At 42.3% G+C, this 20,120-nt stretch overlaps 1 protein-coding gene across 2 annotated transcripts in view; it reads right to left on the reverse strand.

Moving 5' to 3' along the window:
- Positions 1–20,120, reverse strand: part of LOC148896236 (zinc finger protein 407-like) — a 233,593-nt gene that overhangs the window by 97,506 nt on the left and 115,967 nt on the right. For both annotated transcript variants that reach the window (XM_088999222.1, XM_088999223.1), the window contains one exon: positions 10,412–10,578. In XM_088999222.1, coding sequence (XP_088855348.1) covers positions 10,412–10,578 — 167 coding nt within the window. The remainder of the gene's footprint in view (positions 1–10,411; positions 10,579–20,120) is intronic.

The following is a 20,120-nucleotide window of genomic DNA, read 5'->3' on the forward strand; positions in this document are numbered from 1 at the left end:
TCTTGACCAATCACGTGCGGCTTTACCCGAACACTCAGGGCGGGGAATAGAGGGGGAAAAAAGCCAGCTGCCATTTCCTTGTTAGGAAAACGGGCTCGTTTGCGAACGACACATCACTCATTGTGGTGCTCCGTGTGAATCCCGAAGAATCGTTTGCATGTCATGAGACAATTAGAAATTTAAGTTCGGGCTTTTGCAAGCATGGCACTTGACATGCTTGATTTGCTTTCTTGGGCGGAAGAAAAAGATGTGGCGTGCCATATTTAGCCTTGATTTTGTCACCTGCACTCTAAATGTGAATGAGATGCAGATAACAGTTTCAAAAATAAGGGAATTCATCGCGGTTTCTAATCTTTAAAAGGAAATGTGTCGTTCTTCATTTTAAACTAGACTGAAACAAATACCATGTGTCGAACTGTGTAAATCTGAGTTCATAAACAAACAAACAAACAAACAAATAAATAGATCAATAAAAACATTAAAAAATACATAAATTCTCACAAGCATGTTATTTAACAAAGAAAAAAATCTATCAGCATGAAATCATGTCATTTAGTGTATCTTGAATGTGTTTTCAGGTGTCACAATTGATTATTATTGTTTTCTTTTTCTCCAAAATAAAAGGCTGGGTGAGACAGACTGTCACACCTTTAGAATGGCAGGGAGTTACATTTGGGACAAGCAATTCCAATTTATGATTATGAAAATAATTATCTTTCGAATTGCACACTAATAATAATAATGTGGGCTTCTGTTTTTATTCAGATATTTTTTTCTGGATTATAATTTGCCTATAAGTGGTGGTTTTGATGAAACCTTCAAGTAGGCACAGTTATGCTGACATATTTGTGCTATGTTCCTTTTTAACATGTCTGTTTCGAGACTACTACCATTTTTAAAGGCATTCAACACATTTTGTGGACAAGGTCATTCTCGGTAAAGGGCAACATGACAATAACTTGCCAATCTTAACGGTATTCAGTTATTCTTTCTGTTTTTAACACATTCCATTTTTCCTGTCAAGTAATAAAATCTCACATTGTTGTTTAATTTCTGTCAAAGATGTGAGCATGCATCCATAACCACAAGGACCACATACCTTTCTTGGTGACAGTGATTGGTCCACCTGATATAGAATGATTCGTGCTCGATTCAAATGAAAATGAAGTGTCTAATTACGTCAGAGGTGCTTTGATGTTATGTCACTGTTGCAGCACATTTTAAATAACATTCAGTAAATCTCTCTTTTACACAGCAGGCACCAATGACGGATGGAGCACTCTCCTGCAAGCATTCAGTCAGGCTGTCAGCCCGCTGGCTGCTGCTTCCGTCACTGACTTAAACGGCCACATACGGGACATGAATAAAGCAGAGGTAAAACTATTGAAAGACATTTGGATTGACCTGGTGTATGGCTGAGATATCATTTAAAGGAGAGTTACAGAGGAAAATTGCCTTTTGAATTGCTTGTATGCAAATAGTTGCATGTCTGGAGTGCAAGCCCAGACTTCGAGTGTGAAAGCAAACTTCTTTTCCTTTCGGTTTTTCCCTTCAAGGAGTGTGAAAGCAAACAATGCTGTAAATGTTTTTTGGAGTTCCTAGCTTCAAATATGTCGGAACAAACTGTTCTGAATTTGTATTACTGTGACATAAGAAGCTAAAAAAAAAACAGCCCGGAAAGATAGGTGGTTTTCAGAGACAAACTTGCTATACCGTATTTTCATGACCATAAGGCGCATATAAACGTCTTAGATTTGTTTCAAAATGTGCGGTGCGCCCTGTAGTGCGGACGTATTAGAGACCACCATGAGGAGGACGTGGGAGAGAACATGTGGGGGGGATGTGTGGGCGTGGTTTGTGTATAAACGAACAGGTATTACTTTATGCAGAACATTGCTGTTTTAACAACCCTGAAAATGGCACAGAGATATGGTTATGAAGCTCAGTTTAAACTGAAGGGTATCAGTTACGCCGAGGAACATGGGAATGGAGCGGCCGTGACATAATACGCGGACATAAGGCAAGGTGGCCGGAGTTGGAGGAAAGATTCGAGCAATGGATCGGCGAGCTAAGAGCGAGCGGAAGGAGCGTTTCGACTGTCACCATCCCACTCAGAGCAGTAACGCTAGCGGAGGAAATGAAAACTGAACATTTCCAAGGAGGTCCGTCTTGGTGCTGCCGTTTTATGAAACTGCGATTTTTCCATGCGGACCGGGACTACTGTAGCGACGGCCGGCGAATTATTCTGAAAAGCTGGCGAAAAGGCTGCCATGCTAATGGCATTCTTAATTCTTAAGGCAAACAAAAAGGGTTGGATGTTACGCCACAGTTTGCCAATGGATTGTGGATGCTTGGGCTTGTTGCGTCACACGCGTGTATGATTTTGAAGTGCGCTTTTCAACACTTTCATGTCTTTCAATTCCTTGATCTCCTTGATGTGCGTATCACCCTGACGCATAGCACACGCTTGAAAATGGTATAAAAGGAGCTGTCGCAGGACAGAGAGATTGGGCGAACCACGGGGCAGACTCATCTCGGACTCAGACCCAGACAGACGCACCGCTCGCAGAGACCTGCTCAGCATCGCACGGAGTTTCACAGCACGACTTGCTCGACTCTACGCCACGATCAAGCTCTGCGCATCATCTGCCTGGAAGATCTGACAACGAACCTACTTACAAATAAAGAGAAACATCAAACTCTTTAGGCTAACGTGTCTGCTAGCACGGTGGTTTGAGCTTTCGGAAAAGTCGATACCGGTAATGTGCTCCTTTTTACCATGCCGATGCCTATTGAGTGATGATTACAAAATGTTATTCCTTTGTAATTAATAAATAAAGCACTACCAAACTCAGTTTTGCTCCCGATCTGTTTTGTTTAAATACGCATATGTGTATGCATGTGTGTTGTTGTGAGGCGGACGTACGTATGGCAGTAGGGGATATGTACCGGTATATAAAACTTGCGTCCTTTCATCCGGTGCGCCCTATGTGTGTGTTAAATACAGAAATGGCACACATAAATGAGACTGCGCCTTTTCACACGGTGCGCCGTGTTGGTCGTGAAAATACGGTAATTTTAAATCTCATCACTAAATGTCAGCAGACAATTCGTTCCAAATTGTACTGGTTTGATCAATGACCACATATTTTGGATTAAAACGTAGTTACAAATTGATTACTTAATAGGGCCAAAAACAAAGTGACACTGATGTATTTCTTTTTCTGACCCAAATAGAACTTGGTTGAACAGAGACAAGCAATTTCATTAACTTGGACCTGGACAAATATATACAGAGATACAGTGAAGAAAATAAATATTTGAAGACACTGCTATTATGCTATTTCTCCCACTGAGAAATAATGGCCGGGTCTGAAATTTTCATCGTAGGTGCATGTCCACTGTGTGAGAGATAAAATTCAAAGAAAAATCCAGAAATCACAATGCATCATTTTTAAACAATTTATTTGTGTGATAGAGTTGCAAATAAGTATTTGAACACCAGTGTATCATCTAGAATTCTGACCCTGAAAGACATGTTAGTCCGCGAATTAGAAGTCCACCTGCACTGCATGCATCATCCTGAATCAGATTCCCCTGTTTGAGGTCGTTAGCTGCATAAAGACACCTGTCCACCCCATACAATCAGTAAGACTTTAACTTGTAACATGGTGAAGACCAAAGAGCTGTCCGAAAACACCAGAGAAAAAAATGTAGACCTCCACAAGGTTGGAAAGGGCTACGGAGCAATTGCCGAGCAGTGTGGTGAAAAAAGGTCCAACGTTGGAGCAATCATTAGAAAATGGAAGAAACTAAACATGACGGTCAATATCAATCGGAGTGGAACCCCATGCAAGATATCACCTCGTGGGGTCTCAATGATTCTAAGAAAGGTGAGGAATCAGCCCGGAACTACAAGTTGGTCAATGACCTGAAAAGAGCTGGGACCATCGTTTCCAAGGTTCCTGTGGGTAATACACTAAGACGTCATGATTTGAAACCATGCATGGCACGAAAAGTTTTCCTGCTTAAACCAGCACATGTCAAGGCCCGTCTTAAGTTTGCATGTGACCATTTGGATGATACAGAGGAGTCATGAGAGAAAGTTTTGTGGTCAGATGAGACCTTTTGGTCATAATTCCAGTCAGCGTGTTTGGAGGATGAAGAATGAAGAGGACAATCCGAAGAACACCATCCCTACTTTGAAGGATTGGAGTGGTAGCATCATGCTTTAGGGGTGTCTTTCTGCACATAGGACAGGACGAGTGTACTGCATGAAAGAGAGGATGACTGGGGCCGTGTATTGTGAAATACTGGGGAACAACCTCCTTCCATCAGTCAGAGCATTGAAGATGGCTCGTGGCTGGGTCGACAACGAACTGAAGCAAACAGCCAGGAAAACCACAGAGTGGCTACCTAAGAAGGATATCAAGGTCGTAGCATGGCCCAGCCAATCAAACATCTCTTGGAGAGAGCTCAAACTCCATGTTTCTCAGCGACAGTCCAGAAACCTGACTGATCTAGAGAAGATCTGTGTGGAGGAGTGGACCAAGATCCCTCCTGCAGTGTGTGCAAACCTGATGAAAAACTACAGGAAACATTTGATCTCTGTAATAGAAAACAAAGGCTACTGTACCAAATATTGACATTTATTTTCTCAGGTGTTCATATACTTATTTGATTTGCATATATATAACACAAATAAAGCATTAAAAAATCATGCATTGTGATTTCTGGATTTTTATTTTTAGTTTATTTCTCTCACAGTGGATATGCACCTACAATGAACATTTCAGACTCCGCCATGATTTCTAAGTGGGAGAAATAGCAAAATAGCAGGGTGTTCCAATACTTATTTTCTTCACTGTATGTCGGTAACGGTGTAAGCTCTACTCACCTGGATGATCTCTAAGCTGCTAACTTGGACATATTTGGGTGGTTTGCAGTTCATTTTTAAATAGTTTTGAGTAAGTGTTGAATTAGAATATGACTCATATTCATCCACCAGCCTGTTCATTAAAATATATTTCACTTTCAAAGATTCAAGAGGATTCGAGAGGATCCTCTCCTCTTTCATCTGGAACTGCTTTATGTAACAAAGAGGGTACAGAAAGTGCTTACGAATGAATGTCTCTCTGTGTCTTTGTGTTGTCATGTGATTTGTTATTTAGTTTTTTTTTTGTTCTTTTGACTTCAAGACGGCGCCGCGAGAGTGGCTGCCTTTCCAGCAGCTCCTGTGTTTTGCTTTTCTACTTTCATTTCTTTCATAACTTTGCTGCTGTGAAATGTAAATTTCTCCACTGCGAGACTAATAAAGGCAAATCCAATCCAATCCAATCCAATCCAAAAATTCACCCACTATTTGGGCACATTTCTTTCAAATTGGCTTTATGCATGATACAGATTTGGCCCTAATCAAATGATGTTTCCTCTATATGAGTCGTCACCTTACCGTAGTGGAGGGGTTTGTGTGTCCCAATGATCCTAGGAGCTAGGTTGTCTGGGGCTTTATGCCCCTGGTAGGGTCACCCATGGCAAACAGGTCCTGGGTGAGGGACCAAACAAAGTACGACTCAGAAGACCCCTCATGAAGAAAACCACAAATGGATTTGGTTTTCCCTTGCCCGGACGCGGGTCACCAGGGCCCCTCTCTGGAGCCAGGACTGGAGATGGGGCTCGTTGGCGAGCGCCTGGTGCATGGAGCCCGGTCGGGCTCAGCCCGAAGGAGAAACGTGGGTCCCCCTTCTCAAGGGCTCACCACCCATGGGAGGGGCCAGAGGGGTCGGGTGCATTGTGAGCTGGGCGGCAGCCAAAGGCGGGGACCCTGGCTGTTCGATCCTCGGCTGCAGAAGCTAGCTCTTGGGACGTGGAATGTCACCTCTCTTACAGGGAAGGAGCCCGAGCTGGTGCACGAGGTCGAAAAGTTCCGACTAGACATAGTCGGGCTTGCCTCCACACACAGCCTGGGTTCCGGTACCAGCCCTCTCGAAAGTGGTTGGACTCTCTTCCACTCTGGAGTTGCACATGGTGAGAGGAGTAGAGCAGGTGTCGGCATACTTATTGCCCCCGGCTCGCCGCCTGTACGTTGGGATTCACCCCGGTAGACGAAAGGGTTGCTTCCCTCCGCCTTCGGGTGGGGGGACGGGTTCTGACTGTTGTCTGTGCATAGGCACCAAACAGCAGTACAGTGTACCCATCCTTTTTGGAGACCTTAGAGGGTGTGCTGGAGAGCGCTCCTCCTGGGGACTCCCTTGTTCTGCTGGGCGATTTCAATGCTCATGTGGGCAATGACAGTGAGACCTGGAGGGGCGTGATTGGGAGGAATGCCCCTCCCGATCAGAACAGGAGTGGTGTTTTGTTATTGGACTTCTGTGCTCGATACGGATTGTCTATAACAAACACTTTATTCAAAAATAAGGGTATCCATATGTGCACGTGGCACCAAGACACCCTTGGTCGCAGTTCGATGATCGACTTTATAGTTGTATCATCTGATTTGCGGCCTCATGTTTTGGACACTCGAGTGAAGAGAGGGGCGGAGCTGTCAACTGAACACGACCTGGTGGAGAGTAGGCTCCGTTGATGGGGAAGATGCTGGAAGACCCAAATGTGTTGTGAGGGTTTGTTGGGAACGTCTGGCGGAATTCCCTGTCAGAAGGAGTTTCAACTCCCACCTCCGGCAGGCTTTACACATGTCCCGGGGGTGGTGGGCGACATTGAGTCTGAATGGACCATGTTCCGTACGGCCCTTGCTGAGGCGGCAAATCAGAGTTGTGGCCGTAAGGTGGTTGGTGTCTGTCGTGGCGGCAACCCCTGTACTCGCTGGTGGACACCAGTAGTAAGAAGGGATCCTATCGGGCCTATATGGCCTGTGGGACCCCTGAGACAGCTGACAGGTATCGATTAGCCAAGCGGAATGCAGCCTCGGTGGTCGCCGAGGCAAAAACATGGGCATGGGAAGAGTTCGGTCAGGCCATGGAAGCCGACTTCCGGGCCGCTTAAAGGAGGGGAAAGCAGTGCACCACTAACACTGTGTACAGTGAGGATGGGGCGCTGCTGACGTCGACTCGAGACGTCGTGAACCGGTGGGCAGAGTACTTCGAAGACCTCCTCAACTCCACCAACACGCCTTCCTTGGAGGAAGTAGTGTCTGGGGATTCCGAGGTGGGCTCTCCGATTCCTGTGACTGAAGTCACCTAGGTGGTTAAAAAGCTCCTCGGTGGCAAGCGGGCGGATGAGATCCGATTGGAGTTCCTAAGGTCTCTGGATGTTGTGGGGCTGTCCGGGCTGACACGCCTCTGCAACATTGCGTGGTCATCGGGGAGAGTGCCTCTGGATTGGCAGACCGGGGTGGTGGTCCCCCTTTTTAAAGAGGGAGACCGGAGGGTGTATTCCAACTACAGAGGGATCACACTCCTCAGCCTCCCTGGAAAGGTCTATTCAGGGGTTCTAGAGGGGCAGGTCCGTCGGAAAGTCCCTCCCTGGTGAGTTGTTCCAAGCATGCCCCACTGGCAGGAGACCCCGGGGACGACCCAGAACACGCTGGAGTATGTCTCCCAGCTGGCATGGGAACGCCTCAGGATCCGCCAGGACGAGCGTGAAGAAGTGGCTGGAAAGAGGGAAGTCTGGGCTTCCCTACTGAACCTTATCATCGATGGACCACTCCTGTATGACTGAGAGCTTACACAGACGCCAATGATAAAAGTTTCATGAATTACCCAAATCACAGCGTTTGTCAATTGATGAACAAATTGGACTCTATGAAAATAGATTTACACTCAAGCAGTGTCTAACAAATACACCAATGAACTGGTGGTTCAAGTTGTTTGTGCTTGCAGGTTATGATGGCTACATGTATGCATTCCATATACAGGAACGATAGATCCAGTCAGTGACTCCAAGGTTCCTGATCTGAACGTGACCTCAAATGTTGTGCTCCATTTGGCTCAAAACATCCAACCAGGAAAGAATCATCGATTGTATTTTGATAATTGGTTTACATCTATCCCCTTACTCTAACATTTGGCAACAAGAAAAATCTGGTGTTGCGGCACAGTGAGGCTCAATCGATTGTTCAGCTGAACCGCAGCTAAAAGACACTGAGGTTCTTTTCCTTCCGATGATACAGTATTCGGTTTGACAACATAGCTCATGTTCCATATGTTGCAAAGAACCGCAACAGATGCAAGCATGGCACATGCTCAGTGAAAACTAATAATTACTGCAAAAAAAAAAAATGCAATGTAAATCTTTGTTTGAATCATCACAAGAACCGCTTTGCATTATTCCATGTTTATTAGCTAGTTTTCTTTATCTGTAAAGGAACTATGTATTTTTATGTAAACATTTATGTACATATTTTATGTAAATTATGTATGTATTTTAGGTAAATATTTTATGTGTTTTATTATTTTAATAAAAAGCTGGGTAAAAGTCTAATCTTTGAAGTTGCATTTGACATATGTTCCAAAAAAGGCACTCACTCAATATAGGTCATTCATGACGATTGTGCCAAATTAGGCACATTATCAAATTTTCTACATTATTGGAAAATAATAAAAAAGGAAGCTACTAGTATGTTATTATATCCATCAGTGACCATAAAAACTGAACATATTTTTTTTCTAATTAGAACATAATTCAGGCAGTAAAGGGTTAATGAAGGATTTAGTTGTTTTATGAAAATCACTTATTTTACTCCCCTTTCAAACCATTTATGTTCTTTCGCTACGATTTTAACCTCATTGTCGTCAAATGAGTGGTTGCTAGCTTTTAGGTGCATATGTACTGGCGATTGAGGCCCACTAGTATTATCCCTGCGATATTGATAAAGTCTTTTTTTGAGAATTTGTTTAGTTTCCCCAATGTACTGCTCTTTACAATTATCATTCTTACAATGTATTGAATAAACAACATTACTTTGTTTTTCATTTGGCAGCCTATCTTTTGGATGTACTATTTTTTGCCTTAAAGTGTTTATCGGTTTGAAATAAGTAGGAATTTTGTGTTGCCAAAGGACTCTGTAGTTTTTCAGAAACTCCTGCTATGTACGGTACTGCTACTCCTCTCCTTTTTGTATCTTCAGAATTTTTGGTTTCATTCCCTGTTCTTTCTTTCTGACATTTCTTAAACGACCACTGAGGGTACCCACAGTTAGTGAGTGCTCTCCTGATATGTTTTGACTCCTTTTCTCTGCCTTCGATGCTTGTTCATATCAACAACAAACATCTGTGCGGAGTATGGTCAAAATGGGAAATACCTCCCAAGGTAGTAGAGAATGACCGAGCAAAGATCCTGTGGGACTTCCAGATACAGTAGTACCTCGGTTCTCGAACGCCTCACAGTTCGAACAAATCGGAGCTTGCCAAAAAGCAAATGGCACACGAGGGTGCAAAATTACACAATCCCGGTAGATGACATAAATTTACGGGACGCAGGGAAAATACCTCGGACCGGATACACTCGCGGATCGAAGGAAGAGTCCAGGTACGGTGGCGAGTTGAGTCAATCATCCGGCATTGGCGAGGTGATCGCAAACCGTATAAATGCCCCGTGTCCATGATTAGAGAATTGACAGCAGGTGGAGAACGGCCGGGAGAGCCCCCCCCCCCAACTCGCAAGTTTCGGTGTTCGAACAAATCGCTTTTCGAACAGCGTCCTGGAACGAATTATGGTCGAGAACCGAGGTATCACCGTATATATATATACACACAAACGCGGGATCTACCTGGTTTAGTATCTAAAACGATGAAAAAATAAAACAAGAATGTCATCTTTTTAACAGCTTCTTCCCCAAAGCCATTAACTCTTTGAACTCTTTGAACTCTTTCAACAGTAGCCGAAATGGAACTGTATAGTGCCACTTAGCAGTTTTTTTTTACGACGATACTAGTGCTGCGTGTTCTACCGGAAACAAATTCCTTGTGTGTTCTACATACTTGGCAATAAAGATGATTCTGATTCTGATTCTGATTCTGATCTTTTCTAGACTCCATGAATCAAAATGTTTACATTACATACTTTAAATGGAACTGACAGAAGCAGAAGGTTTAAGGCTCCCTGTGACTGATCAACTATCTTTGGGTGTTGAAAATGAAGACAGATAGTCAATAATAATAGGCAGATAATCAGTCAAAGTGATTTTTTTCCGACCACTGAAAAAAATCCCTCCCCTATTATTAATCTGAAATGAGATTTTGACATTTAACTTTACATTTAAAATGTCATGTTTTTACATTTTACCCATTAAGAGCGGAATCAGAATGGAAAGGAAAAAAAAATATATAAACATAAGCATATTAAAAAAAAATATTTCAATATAAAATTGGTGTTTTATAAATAAACTGTCTTTGTCTTTGTGTGTGTGGTGTAAATCATTGGTGGATTTCAAATAAGTGGTTTGATTTCTTACCGGTGTGTGTACGATAATGGTCCTTCATTGCTGACAGATTGAGGAAGGCGTAGTGGCAGGATGGCCAGGAACATTTATATGGTTTCTCCCCAGTGTGCAGTTTCAGGTGGTTGTTTAGGGCCCATTTTTCACTAAAGGTGCGGTCACACAATTTGCACTCGAACTTCCTGTTGAATATAGGAAGTAAAGAAGGAGGGGAGGCAGGCACAAAAAGTCAGCAGTAGTGGAAACTGTTAGTATTTACTAATCGCACCACTGGAATAAAACACTGGTCAACCGATGTCATGAGAAAGGTAATGGAGGTCACCGGATAGTTGCAGTCCTCGTCACAGAGTCCAAGTCAATTTGATTGCACGCTGTCTGTCCGCACTGTCAAACAAAGGCATACACATAGTGCACATGCACACACACTATTCCCATGCACGTACACGTGCACAGACAAGAGTGCAGTTGCCTACTGGTAAGTCACGTCTGTATAAGTAGGGATTGATTTTTCTGTCCTGGTCTGCCACCTCCACCATTTATTCTCTGCTTTGCACCAGGGCCCAGAGGATTACTGAAATTCTGTTACCATGTGAGCACATGGTCCGCACGCACGCACACACACACACCAACACACGCATGCACATGCGCACACGCACACGCACACACACAAACACACACACACACACACACACACACACACACACACACACACACACAAAACACCACGCACGCTCATACACACACACACACACACACACACACACACACACACACACACACACACACACACACGCACACACACACACACACACAAACTCCCTGCTGTGGGCCCTGCAGGGCGAACACAGTTCACCTGTCCAGCATCCCTGACCACTTAACCAGGGTTAAACTAACCATTATCAACATTTTACCCACCATCTCTTGAGTTTTCTGCATCAAAGCTTCTTTCAAGTTTGCAAACCCCATTGAAATGCTTCCTCATATTTATGATTTCACTCCTTCCGCGTTCATTACATGGTTTCCATCTCAAATTGTGTGCATACAATCCTAAGCGGTTTGCTGTGACAAAAACTTATTTGGGGAATCAAGAAAAGCACTTGACAATTAGCATGAACTATTAATTCAATACATTCAAAACAGCTGAACAGAATAAGACCATACATTCAAGATGTCAGATGGGAAACATTAGAGTATGTTGAATGAAATAAATAAGGGTTTGATTATAATGGACAGCATTCACTGATGTGCAGCCTGTTCCCCTTTTCTTTTCGGATTGAAAAAAATAATGTATATATTACACAAGAAGGGGTAGGACTAGATACATTTTTTACTTCTTCCTACTCCTTTATACATATACCAAAGGATAATGCACACCGGACGAGAAGGCAAATGAATGGTGTATTTTCAAAATTTTCCAAATATAAGGTGCACCCTCAATGAATGAAGGTTTCCATATAACAGGCACGCCACATTATAATGAACTACATTAGAGGTTGGGGTTACATTGTATATATCCCAACATGGACCACACACTACTTCTTCTACAGGAATCGCAGTCGCTTGCTGCTGACAGTAGTTGGGAGACCTGTTGTGACTCAATATTACTTCACACAAAAGGCACACCGGCATATAAGATGCAAGGTCCTCTTGTGAAGAAAATGAAGGCCTTTGGGTGTTCCTTATAGACCGGAAAATACGCGAATTGTGCTGTAGGATGACTCTTTTTCTTTCCTTTTTTACAATTTTACTTTGCTTCACTTTCAGTCAATTTATTACTGTATTATCTATTTTATATGTTCAATAAACAGTAAAAAAAAAGAAACAAACGGATGTGCGGGGCACAATATTACAAAAAAAAAGAACATCTCCCATACAATACAGTGCAAATGTGCAGCAATGTACAATACAACTTTGCAAATTAGCATAATTACACTAAAATAAAAATATATTTTAACAGTGGCAATTAAAATTGTGTCTAGTTTCCTTTAAATAATGCAGTGTATGTTTTAGTCGATGCATCGGTCTGAGTTTCTGCATGCCAAGTGTCAGTAATGTGAAAACACATTTCATTTTTACTAACTCGACATGGTCTGCTCCTCATGCTCACGCCTACATTGTTTGACAGACTGTGGGCTTTTTTGGTCTCACCCATGTGGGATGTTTGCACCTATATTCATCTGGTGTGCTATTGGGCTTCTAGAAACACACAGAAAGTAAACACAGTAGAAAAGCTCCGGCAGGAATTAATCTTTATCTCACTCTATAATTTGGAGGCAAAATGACTAATGTGCGAGTCATAAACAAATGAAGTCCGGTTTTGGGGAGCATTTGTCTTGTAGTGAGGGCCATGTTATTTTAGGGAAGGTGCCTGTCTTATGTCCTGATTGCGTCGTTTAATCCCCATGGTATCACTTTCATAGCGAGCCGCATGACACTCACCTGAACAAATAATGACTACACGCAGCATGTAGCATGTGTCTGAATCAATAATTCAAACTCATACATCTTCTTTACTGGAAAAAGAGGGCCAACGGAGTAATAGGAGAGAAGCATGAAACGAAAGAGCCGGGAATAAAAGGTGGTGGTGAAAGAGCAAAATATGTCATGGCGACAACAACTATCTCCGTGTTGCATGAAGATGACTTACAGTGGGAATTTGATGCTCTGGTATGGACAGCTGTAAATGGAAGCTGAAAAACACCACCAGTGTTATTTCTTATATCACATGACTTAAAATAAACATAATTTGACCAATTGATGTACAATTGAATCTGCATTTCCTCAATCGCTGGGGTATTTATTGAACATGTGCATGTGACCATGGGAGAAGTAAATAAAAGTGAAGAGATGCTATGTTTTAATGTAAGAAATATGAACAACACTATTTTTGCTTTATGGGCAAAACAGGCAATTGTTTATTATGCAGCCTAATCGCAACGTCAGGCAGACAGGCAAGCCCTTACAATACCGGGTTGGAGAAAGACGACACCCAATGCAAAGCAGAGGAGACAACAGAGGCGCGTGCGCCACCAACCCAGACTATCAGTGGGTGGTTTGTAAAGATTAGAGCAGGGCTTGGGTCTGCTTTTTTCCAGGATCAAATGAAGTGCTTTGATCTTGACCCGCATGTCCAATTCTTTCACGATTCACTGTCTCACACACAAATGAGCAATGCCTCGAAACAGCCAGGCACCATGCACAACTCAGTGAATATAAAAGGAATGCATGTATGTGTGTGTGTGTGTGTGTGAGAGAGAGAGAGAGAGAGAGAGAGAGAGAGAGAGAGAGAGAGAGAGAGAGAGAGAGAGAGAGAGAGAGAGAGAGAGAGAGAGAGAGAGAGAGAGAAATGTATACAGTGGAAGGTGAAATGGGTTTTCCAATGGCAGGGCTAAAAAATGCACCCAACTTATTTACAAATTATTTTTTTTTCTCCCGTGCACACTAGTAAAAAATGTCCATCCGTTTAGACAGCGCAAGTGCATGTTTTAATGCTCCTACCAATACATAGAGGAGAATGGCTCCAACTTTTTGTCTGTCTGTCAGGCTGCACACAGAAGACGGAATGCACATCAGGGTAAATGCTTTCTGTGTAAATTGTATACGTTTGTTCAGGTTGTGTTGCTAATGCATTTTGTTAGTGTTGCTCATGTGTCTTGGTACTGTATATATTTGTCAATGTTTATATTTATAAAATATTCATCCATTTTTCCGCTGCTTATCGGGGTCGAGTCATAGGCAGCAGCTTTTATAGGGGAGACCAGACTTCCCTTTCTCCAGCCACTTCTTCCAGATCTTCCTGGCGGACCCTGTGGCATTCTTATGTCAGCTGGGTGACAAAGTCACTCCAGCATATCTTGGGTTGTCCTCGGGTCATCAAAACTGACCCCATCACTGCTTCGGCGGTACCTATGACTTTGTCCATAAAGGTTATGAACAGAATCAGCAACAAAGGGCAGCCTTGGTGGAGTCCAGCCCTCATTGGAAATGATTCCCATGGTGGTGCAAACCCATGTCAGGGTTTTTGGTACTCCATACTCCCGAAGCACCTCCCACAGAACTCCCAGAGGGACACGGTCAAATGCCTTCTCCAAGTCCACAAAGGAATAGGTCAAGGGTCCACAAAGCCCTTGAGGACCCTGCTAAGGGTGTAGAACCGTCCACTGTTCCACAGGTGGAACGAAAACTACAGTGATCCTCTTCAATCTAAGGCTTGCCTTTCAGACGGACCCTCCGGTATATAATGGGAGAGGGGTCACCAGGCCCGGAAAAATCCATCCTCAGAAATTAATGACAATCAAATCAATGGCCACAGTTCCTGTACGTTGACCCAGCACAGGGCGAAACAACGCAGTACCACATCTAACATCAGGTATTTGGCCAAATTTTTAACCAGTATGCCACAAAATAAATCCACTTTGCCCACTTCAGTCTTTATAAGTCCGCTTTTCTTCCTCCATCTCCTCCCTCTGTTCCCACCAGATTATGCAGATATATGACACCATTGAACACGTGGTGTAGATAGATTTATTCATAGACCCAGGTGGGCTTCTGGCCTCTACTTTCTGAAATGTGCATCCTTCCAAGTCACTCATGACGATGTACCGTGGTGTGATCTTGTCATCACTTCAGAAAAAAGCAGATGGCATAACATCACAGACTACATCAGCATAATTGTGATAGACTATATGTTTCCTAGGGGGTTTAAGTCTGTACTGTGGTCACTGGTTGAAAAAAAATTGTCATGTTTTCCGGTGTAAAAGGTGCCCCAGAGTATAAGGCGCATCTTCAATAAATGGAAAAAAAATGTTTTCCAAATATATCAATATAACAAAGTTTTCCAATTAGTAGGCACTACATTAGAGGCTTTGTCAGTGGCTGCTGAGAGTAGTTGCGAGATTGTGGCTCAATATTACTTCACATATAAGGCGCACCTGTATATAAGGCGCAAGGTCATCTTTTGAAGAAAATCAAGGCTTTTGGGTGCAACTTATCCACCGGAAAATATGGTATCTTACCACTAAATCTGCTGCCTGTAGTGAAGTACACATTTGTGTGGTTATGGTAAACGAGTGTTGATCTTCTTTTCATTTAGGCTTTTCCCTTTAGGGGACGCCACAGCGATGATCTTGTGTTATTCAAAATTAATGGGAATGTTTCAAATGTTCCAATTCATCAATGTAATCGTAACATGGAAATCATCCACAATCATCCAAAAAACAAAAACAAAATATGTCCACCTAAAATGTCTGTTGGAGACAAAAATGACTGGTCAACACTGAATCATGGCAAATATAATTGTATTTTCCTCATTGAGAGAATTTAGTGATTGGACCATTCAACAATTTTTATTTGTCTTGGGTGTTGGCCAGTTGGTGTGTGGAACTAATCTCCAACACTCTCTCATGGCAACACAAAGACAGAAAGAGAGAGGGGCCGACACTCGCCTGAAGCCAAACTGACACAAACAGACAACTTCAAAGTGAAGACTGTTGTTTATTTGGCAAAGAGAAACTGGGAGGGGGGGGGGTTATCTGATATGCGACTGTCAGGAGAGCATTTTCACATGCAAAATAGCGAGCGAGTGAGAGAGATTACCTGGAGGGAGGAACATGACAGCATTCACTAGGGTCAGGATGGATCATCATCTTCAGCCACCGACTGCATACTGTCTCTCTCATTTTCTCTCTCTCGCTTTCTCTATCTCGCTCTTTCTCTCTCCCGCCCCCCTCTCTTGCTCTCTTCATCAATCTATCTCTCTCTTCCACTCCTCACGCTCCCATTCTCTGCGTCCATCTTTATGTCCTCGCTTGCCTTACTTCTACCCCTCCAAAGCATTTTCCTCACATTCTGTTTTCAGACTTCATCACTTTGACAAGCCAACATTTTAGATACAGACTAAATTAGCTGAATGAAGATCAAATTGTTGGCCCTGAACTCCTGACAAAATTGGGGGAATGACTGAGCAACCTTTAAATGCTCGCTGACTGAATTTGGACCTAAATATGTGTCCCAATGTATCATCTTATTCTAATAGGGATCGATGGAAACCCACTTTGATTGTAGTTGAGGGTAAACAAATGCAGACCAAATCACATTTAAGTTTCTTGAACACAGATGCTGGCTTTGTTAAATGTCATTGGCCAAAGCCAATCTGAACTATGAAACCAATCAATGCGCGGGATGGTTAGAATAATTCAATGAGATGGGGAGTTTTTAAAAACAGGTTTTCTGCTTTGTGTGAGTCACACATTCCAATAAAAAATGAGGTCTCAATTGCAAGCTCCAGCATCAACGAGGGAAAATACTCGTGTGAAAGAATTAGCTCTCCTGGGAAGTGCAAGTACTCCCCTCAATTTAAAGTATACAGCCAGCATAGCCATCCCATCGCAAGAGAAACAAATACAGACATGAAGCCAGAAAGAAGGGTCCACGCGCGTCGACACGATTGTGGATGCACCTCCTATAGCGGACCGCCGCATATGACTGCAATATAAACAACAGCACACAACAGAGATGGTGTGGCTGATTTATGTTTCCATTCTATCCCAAGAGGAGGAGGAGTGGAAATAAAAGATAATGAAATAAATAATAAAAAGCCCAGCCCATCAGATAATCTCCTGTTTATCCTGCTGTAGGGCAAATACAAATTGTCAATTTAATGAACACGGTAGATGTGATGAAAGCAGGGTGAAGGAGCCTCCTGTCTGACAAACAATCAGGAAATGTTATCTTAATATTGTTGTGCTGTTATACAGCCCATAACTTAGGGGAAAGAGAGAGGAAAATGAGGTGGCATGAAGGCAGCAGGGGACAAAGGGATGGGCAGCGAGGTGCAAAGGCCTTGTCCCTGTGTGGTTGCCCTGTTATTGCCTATTTTTATTATTCACCATCGCTCAACAGTGACAAACACACACACAAAAAATGGACACTGTAGTCTTCAATTTGAACTGTACATTGTTGGGATACGCACACCTATTCCACAAAACAAGACTCCACAATTATAACAGAATACTGACATACGCCCTTTATATTGCTCTTTAATCCACCAATCTCATGATGCCCAAGCAAGCTTGACATGATGTTTCACCACAACCTACAAAGAGCAGGCCAAAACTATACCACAGGCATTCTCTACACATGCACAGCGAACAAAACATATTGATTTGTATGATATACATTGGCCCGCTCTCAAATATTATTTCCACCATGTTTTACGGACCACTTAAAGGCGTGGGAAATTATTACTCAAAGCTTCTTTATAATTCTTTAACTTAAATTTGTGCAATCTGTGCAGCTGTGCAGCTATCTCCATTTTTATATATTGCAAGCAATAAATTATATCAGGAAAAATTACTATCAATATGAGTATCTCCGACAATAACTCAGCCCCGCAGCTGAGGACGAGATGCACTTTATCCGGCTCCTGATAGGCCTTAAATACAGCACAAGGCAACCATATCAGGGCCTTTTCTCTCTAATATAAGGCTGCATTAGCACGTCGTAAATCAAATTACACCCCTAGAATTTAATTTGAGTCACCTGTCAGTGCGGCATTGCAATATAATTATTTATGTTTCTTTGCTGCAAATCAGCGGCAGTGGTCCACTGGTTAGCGCGTCAGTGCAGAGGTGGAGAGTTTGATTCAAGCTCCAGCGTTGCTATGTGGGGTTTACATGTTCTCTCCGTGCCTGGTGCCCTTTATCCGGGTACTCGTGTTTTGTATGTGTGCCCTGCAATTGGCTGGCAACCAGTTTGAGATGTTCCCCACCTACGAAGACAGTAAGCAGCTCAGATAATAGATGGACAGATGGATGGATGGATCTTTCAAATCGGCATTTTCAGCTATCCAAAGAGATGCCTATAATCCAATTAAGTGACTAAAGTTACTTCCATATTCAATTTTGCTTTTCTACTCTCTTCTCATTTTTCAGAAATGGGGGAACATTTTCGCTGTTACTGGATAACTGTAACAGAAAATTTGCTCTTTGGCTTGATAGTTACACGATGGCTGTAGTTCTATCTTGTATGAAATTACGATATGTTGCAACAACACGGCATTTATCCAGAATTAAGTGTGTGTCTGTGTGTTAAGTGTGGGTTTGTGTGTGCTTCAGCGGGCACAAGTGAAAGAGCAGGTCTATTCTCTCTCTTATTACTGGAATTGTAATTCAATGATCACCTTAGATCACATGTGTGCCATAAATCAGATAGGCATGACAGAGGATGAAAAATTGTATTAATAATGTGAAACTTATTATATGCTCCCAAATGCTCCCTTGATAAATGGCATTGTTTGGTTTTGACAATGATTGCATTCAAAACATTATTTCTGTTAGTGTGTTCGTGCATGTGTGTGTGTGGGGAGGGGGGGGTGTGGGGGTGTGGGTGGGTGGGTGGGTGGGGGGGGTTCGTGTGTGTGTGTGTGTGTGTGTACTGGACATTGTAGAATTGTCAGTTTGTTGGGTAGCGAAGACAGAAGTGGGGTCCCGAAGCTTCATAAAATATTCAAGATGTTTCTCCTTTCTCTCTGGAGTCAATGGGCAAAAGCAAGCTGTGGCAGTTGGGGTACAATTGTTGGTGGGAATGTATATGTGTGTGAGCAGTGCAGGATGACATTATGAACAATTGAAAATATACATCTTCAACTGATTATAATTATATCAGATATCAGATAAGAATTATAATCCATCTCAATCAGACATGCAAGTTGTTTAAAAAAGTACAAATTAATGCTAAACAATTAACACCTTTATACGGTCAATTAAATATGGGTTCTAATGTTGGTTTTATTTTATAAACCCATCTTGGTATGTTGTGTGTAGTTTTAAGGCTTATTTAGTTGAAAAGTATATTTTATGGAAACCCGGGAAAGGATATATATATAGTCTCGTTATATCAATATCGGTTATATCGATAGTACTGCTTATTACGATACTATTTCTATGAATGCAAGGAGAAAATTTACATGCCGCAGGATCGGATGTATCGATAGTCCGGTTATATCGATATTTTTTTCAGACTCCCGAGAATATCGATATATATATATATATATATATATATATATATATATATATATATATATATATATATATATATATATATATATATATATATATATATACACACACACACACACACACACACACACACACATAATATATGGTTTTTCAGGGGGGCTCCAAGTGGCTGCCAAATTGCTGTATTTTGGTCCGGTTGAGATTCTTCCCTGAGCACCTTAATTCAGGCTTTTTATTTTTCCGAACATTGTGGTAAAGCTGTGACATATGCAGTTAAGTCATTCACTAAAAACACCGTGACCAAGAACGGCCTTTCCCTTGACGTGTTTTTCTTTGCTAGATCCTTTCCATGTCTAGAACAAAGAGTGACATAAGCCCTTCCTAAGGAATTTCTCAATACCCCAACTCACTACACTTTTCATTTCTCATTGCTTTTCTTTTCCTTGCAAACAACAATGATGGGAGGCTATTCATCTCACTCCACTGGAGACCACAATGAAATAAATCAAGATATGTTCCTCCAAATATAATAATATTTGTATTTGGAGTGGGGCAGACAAAATTAATGACTGCGGTTGTGCTAATTAAAAATGGCAGAGCTTTCATTAATCTTGGTCATTTGGTTGGGGGAAAGTAGGATTGCGGCTGCAGAGCTGGACAAAGGAGACACCGCTGCCTTAATTCTCGCTTTGTGCTGTGGTTTGAGC

The sequence above is a fragment of the Hippocampus bargibanti genome, linkage group LG06 (genome assembly GCF_051943395.1).
Source record: "Hippocampus bargibanti isolate YZ-2025 linkage group LG06, ASM5194339v1, whole genome shotgun sequence".
In the NCBI taxonomy this organism is placed as follows: domain Eukaryota; kingdom Metazoa; phylum Chordata; class Actinopteri; order Syngnathiformes; family Syngnathidae; genus Hippocampus; species Hippocampus bargibanti.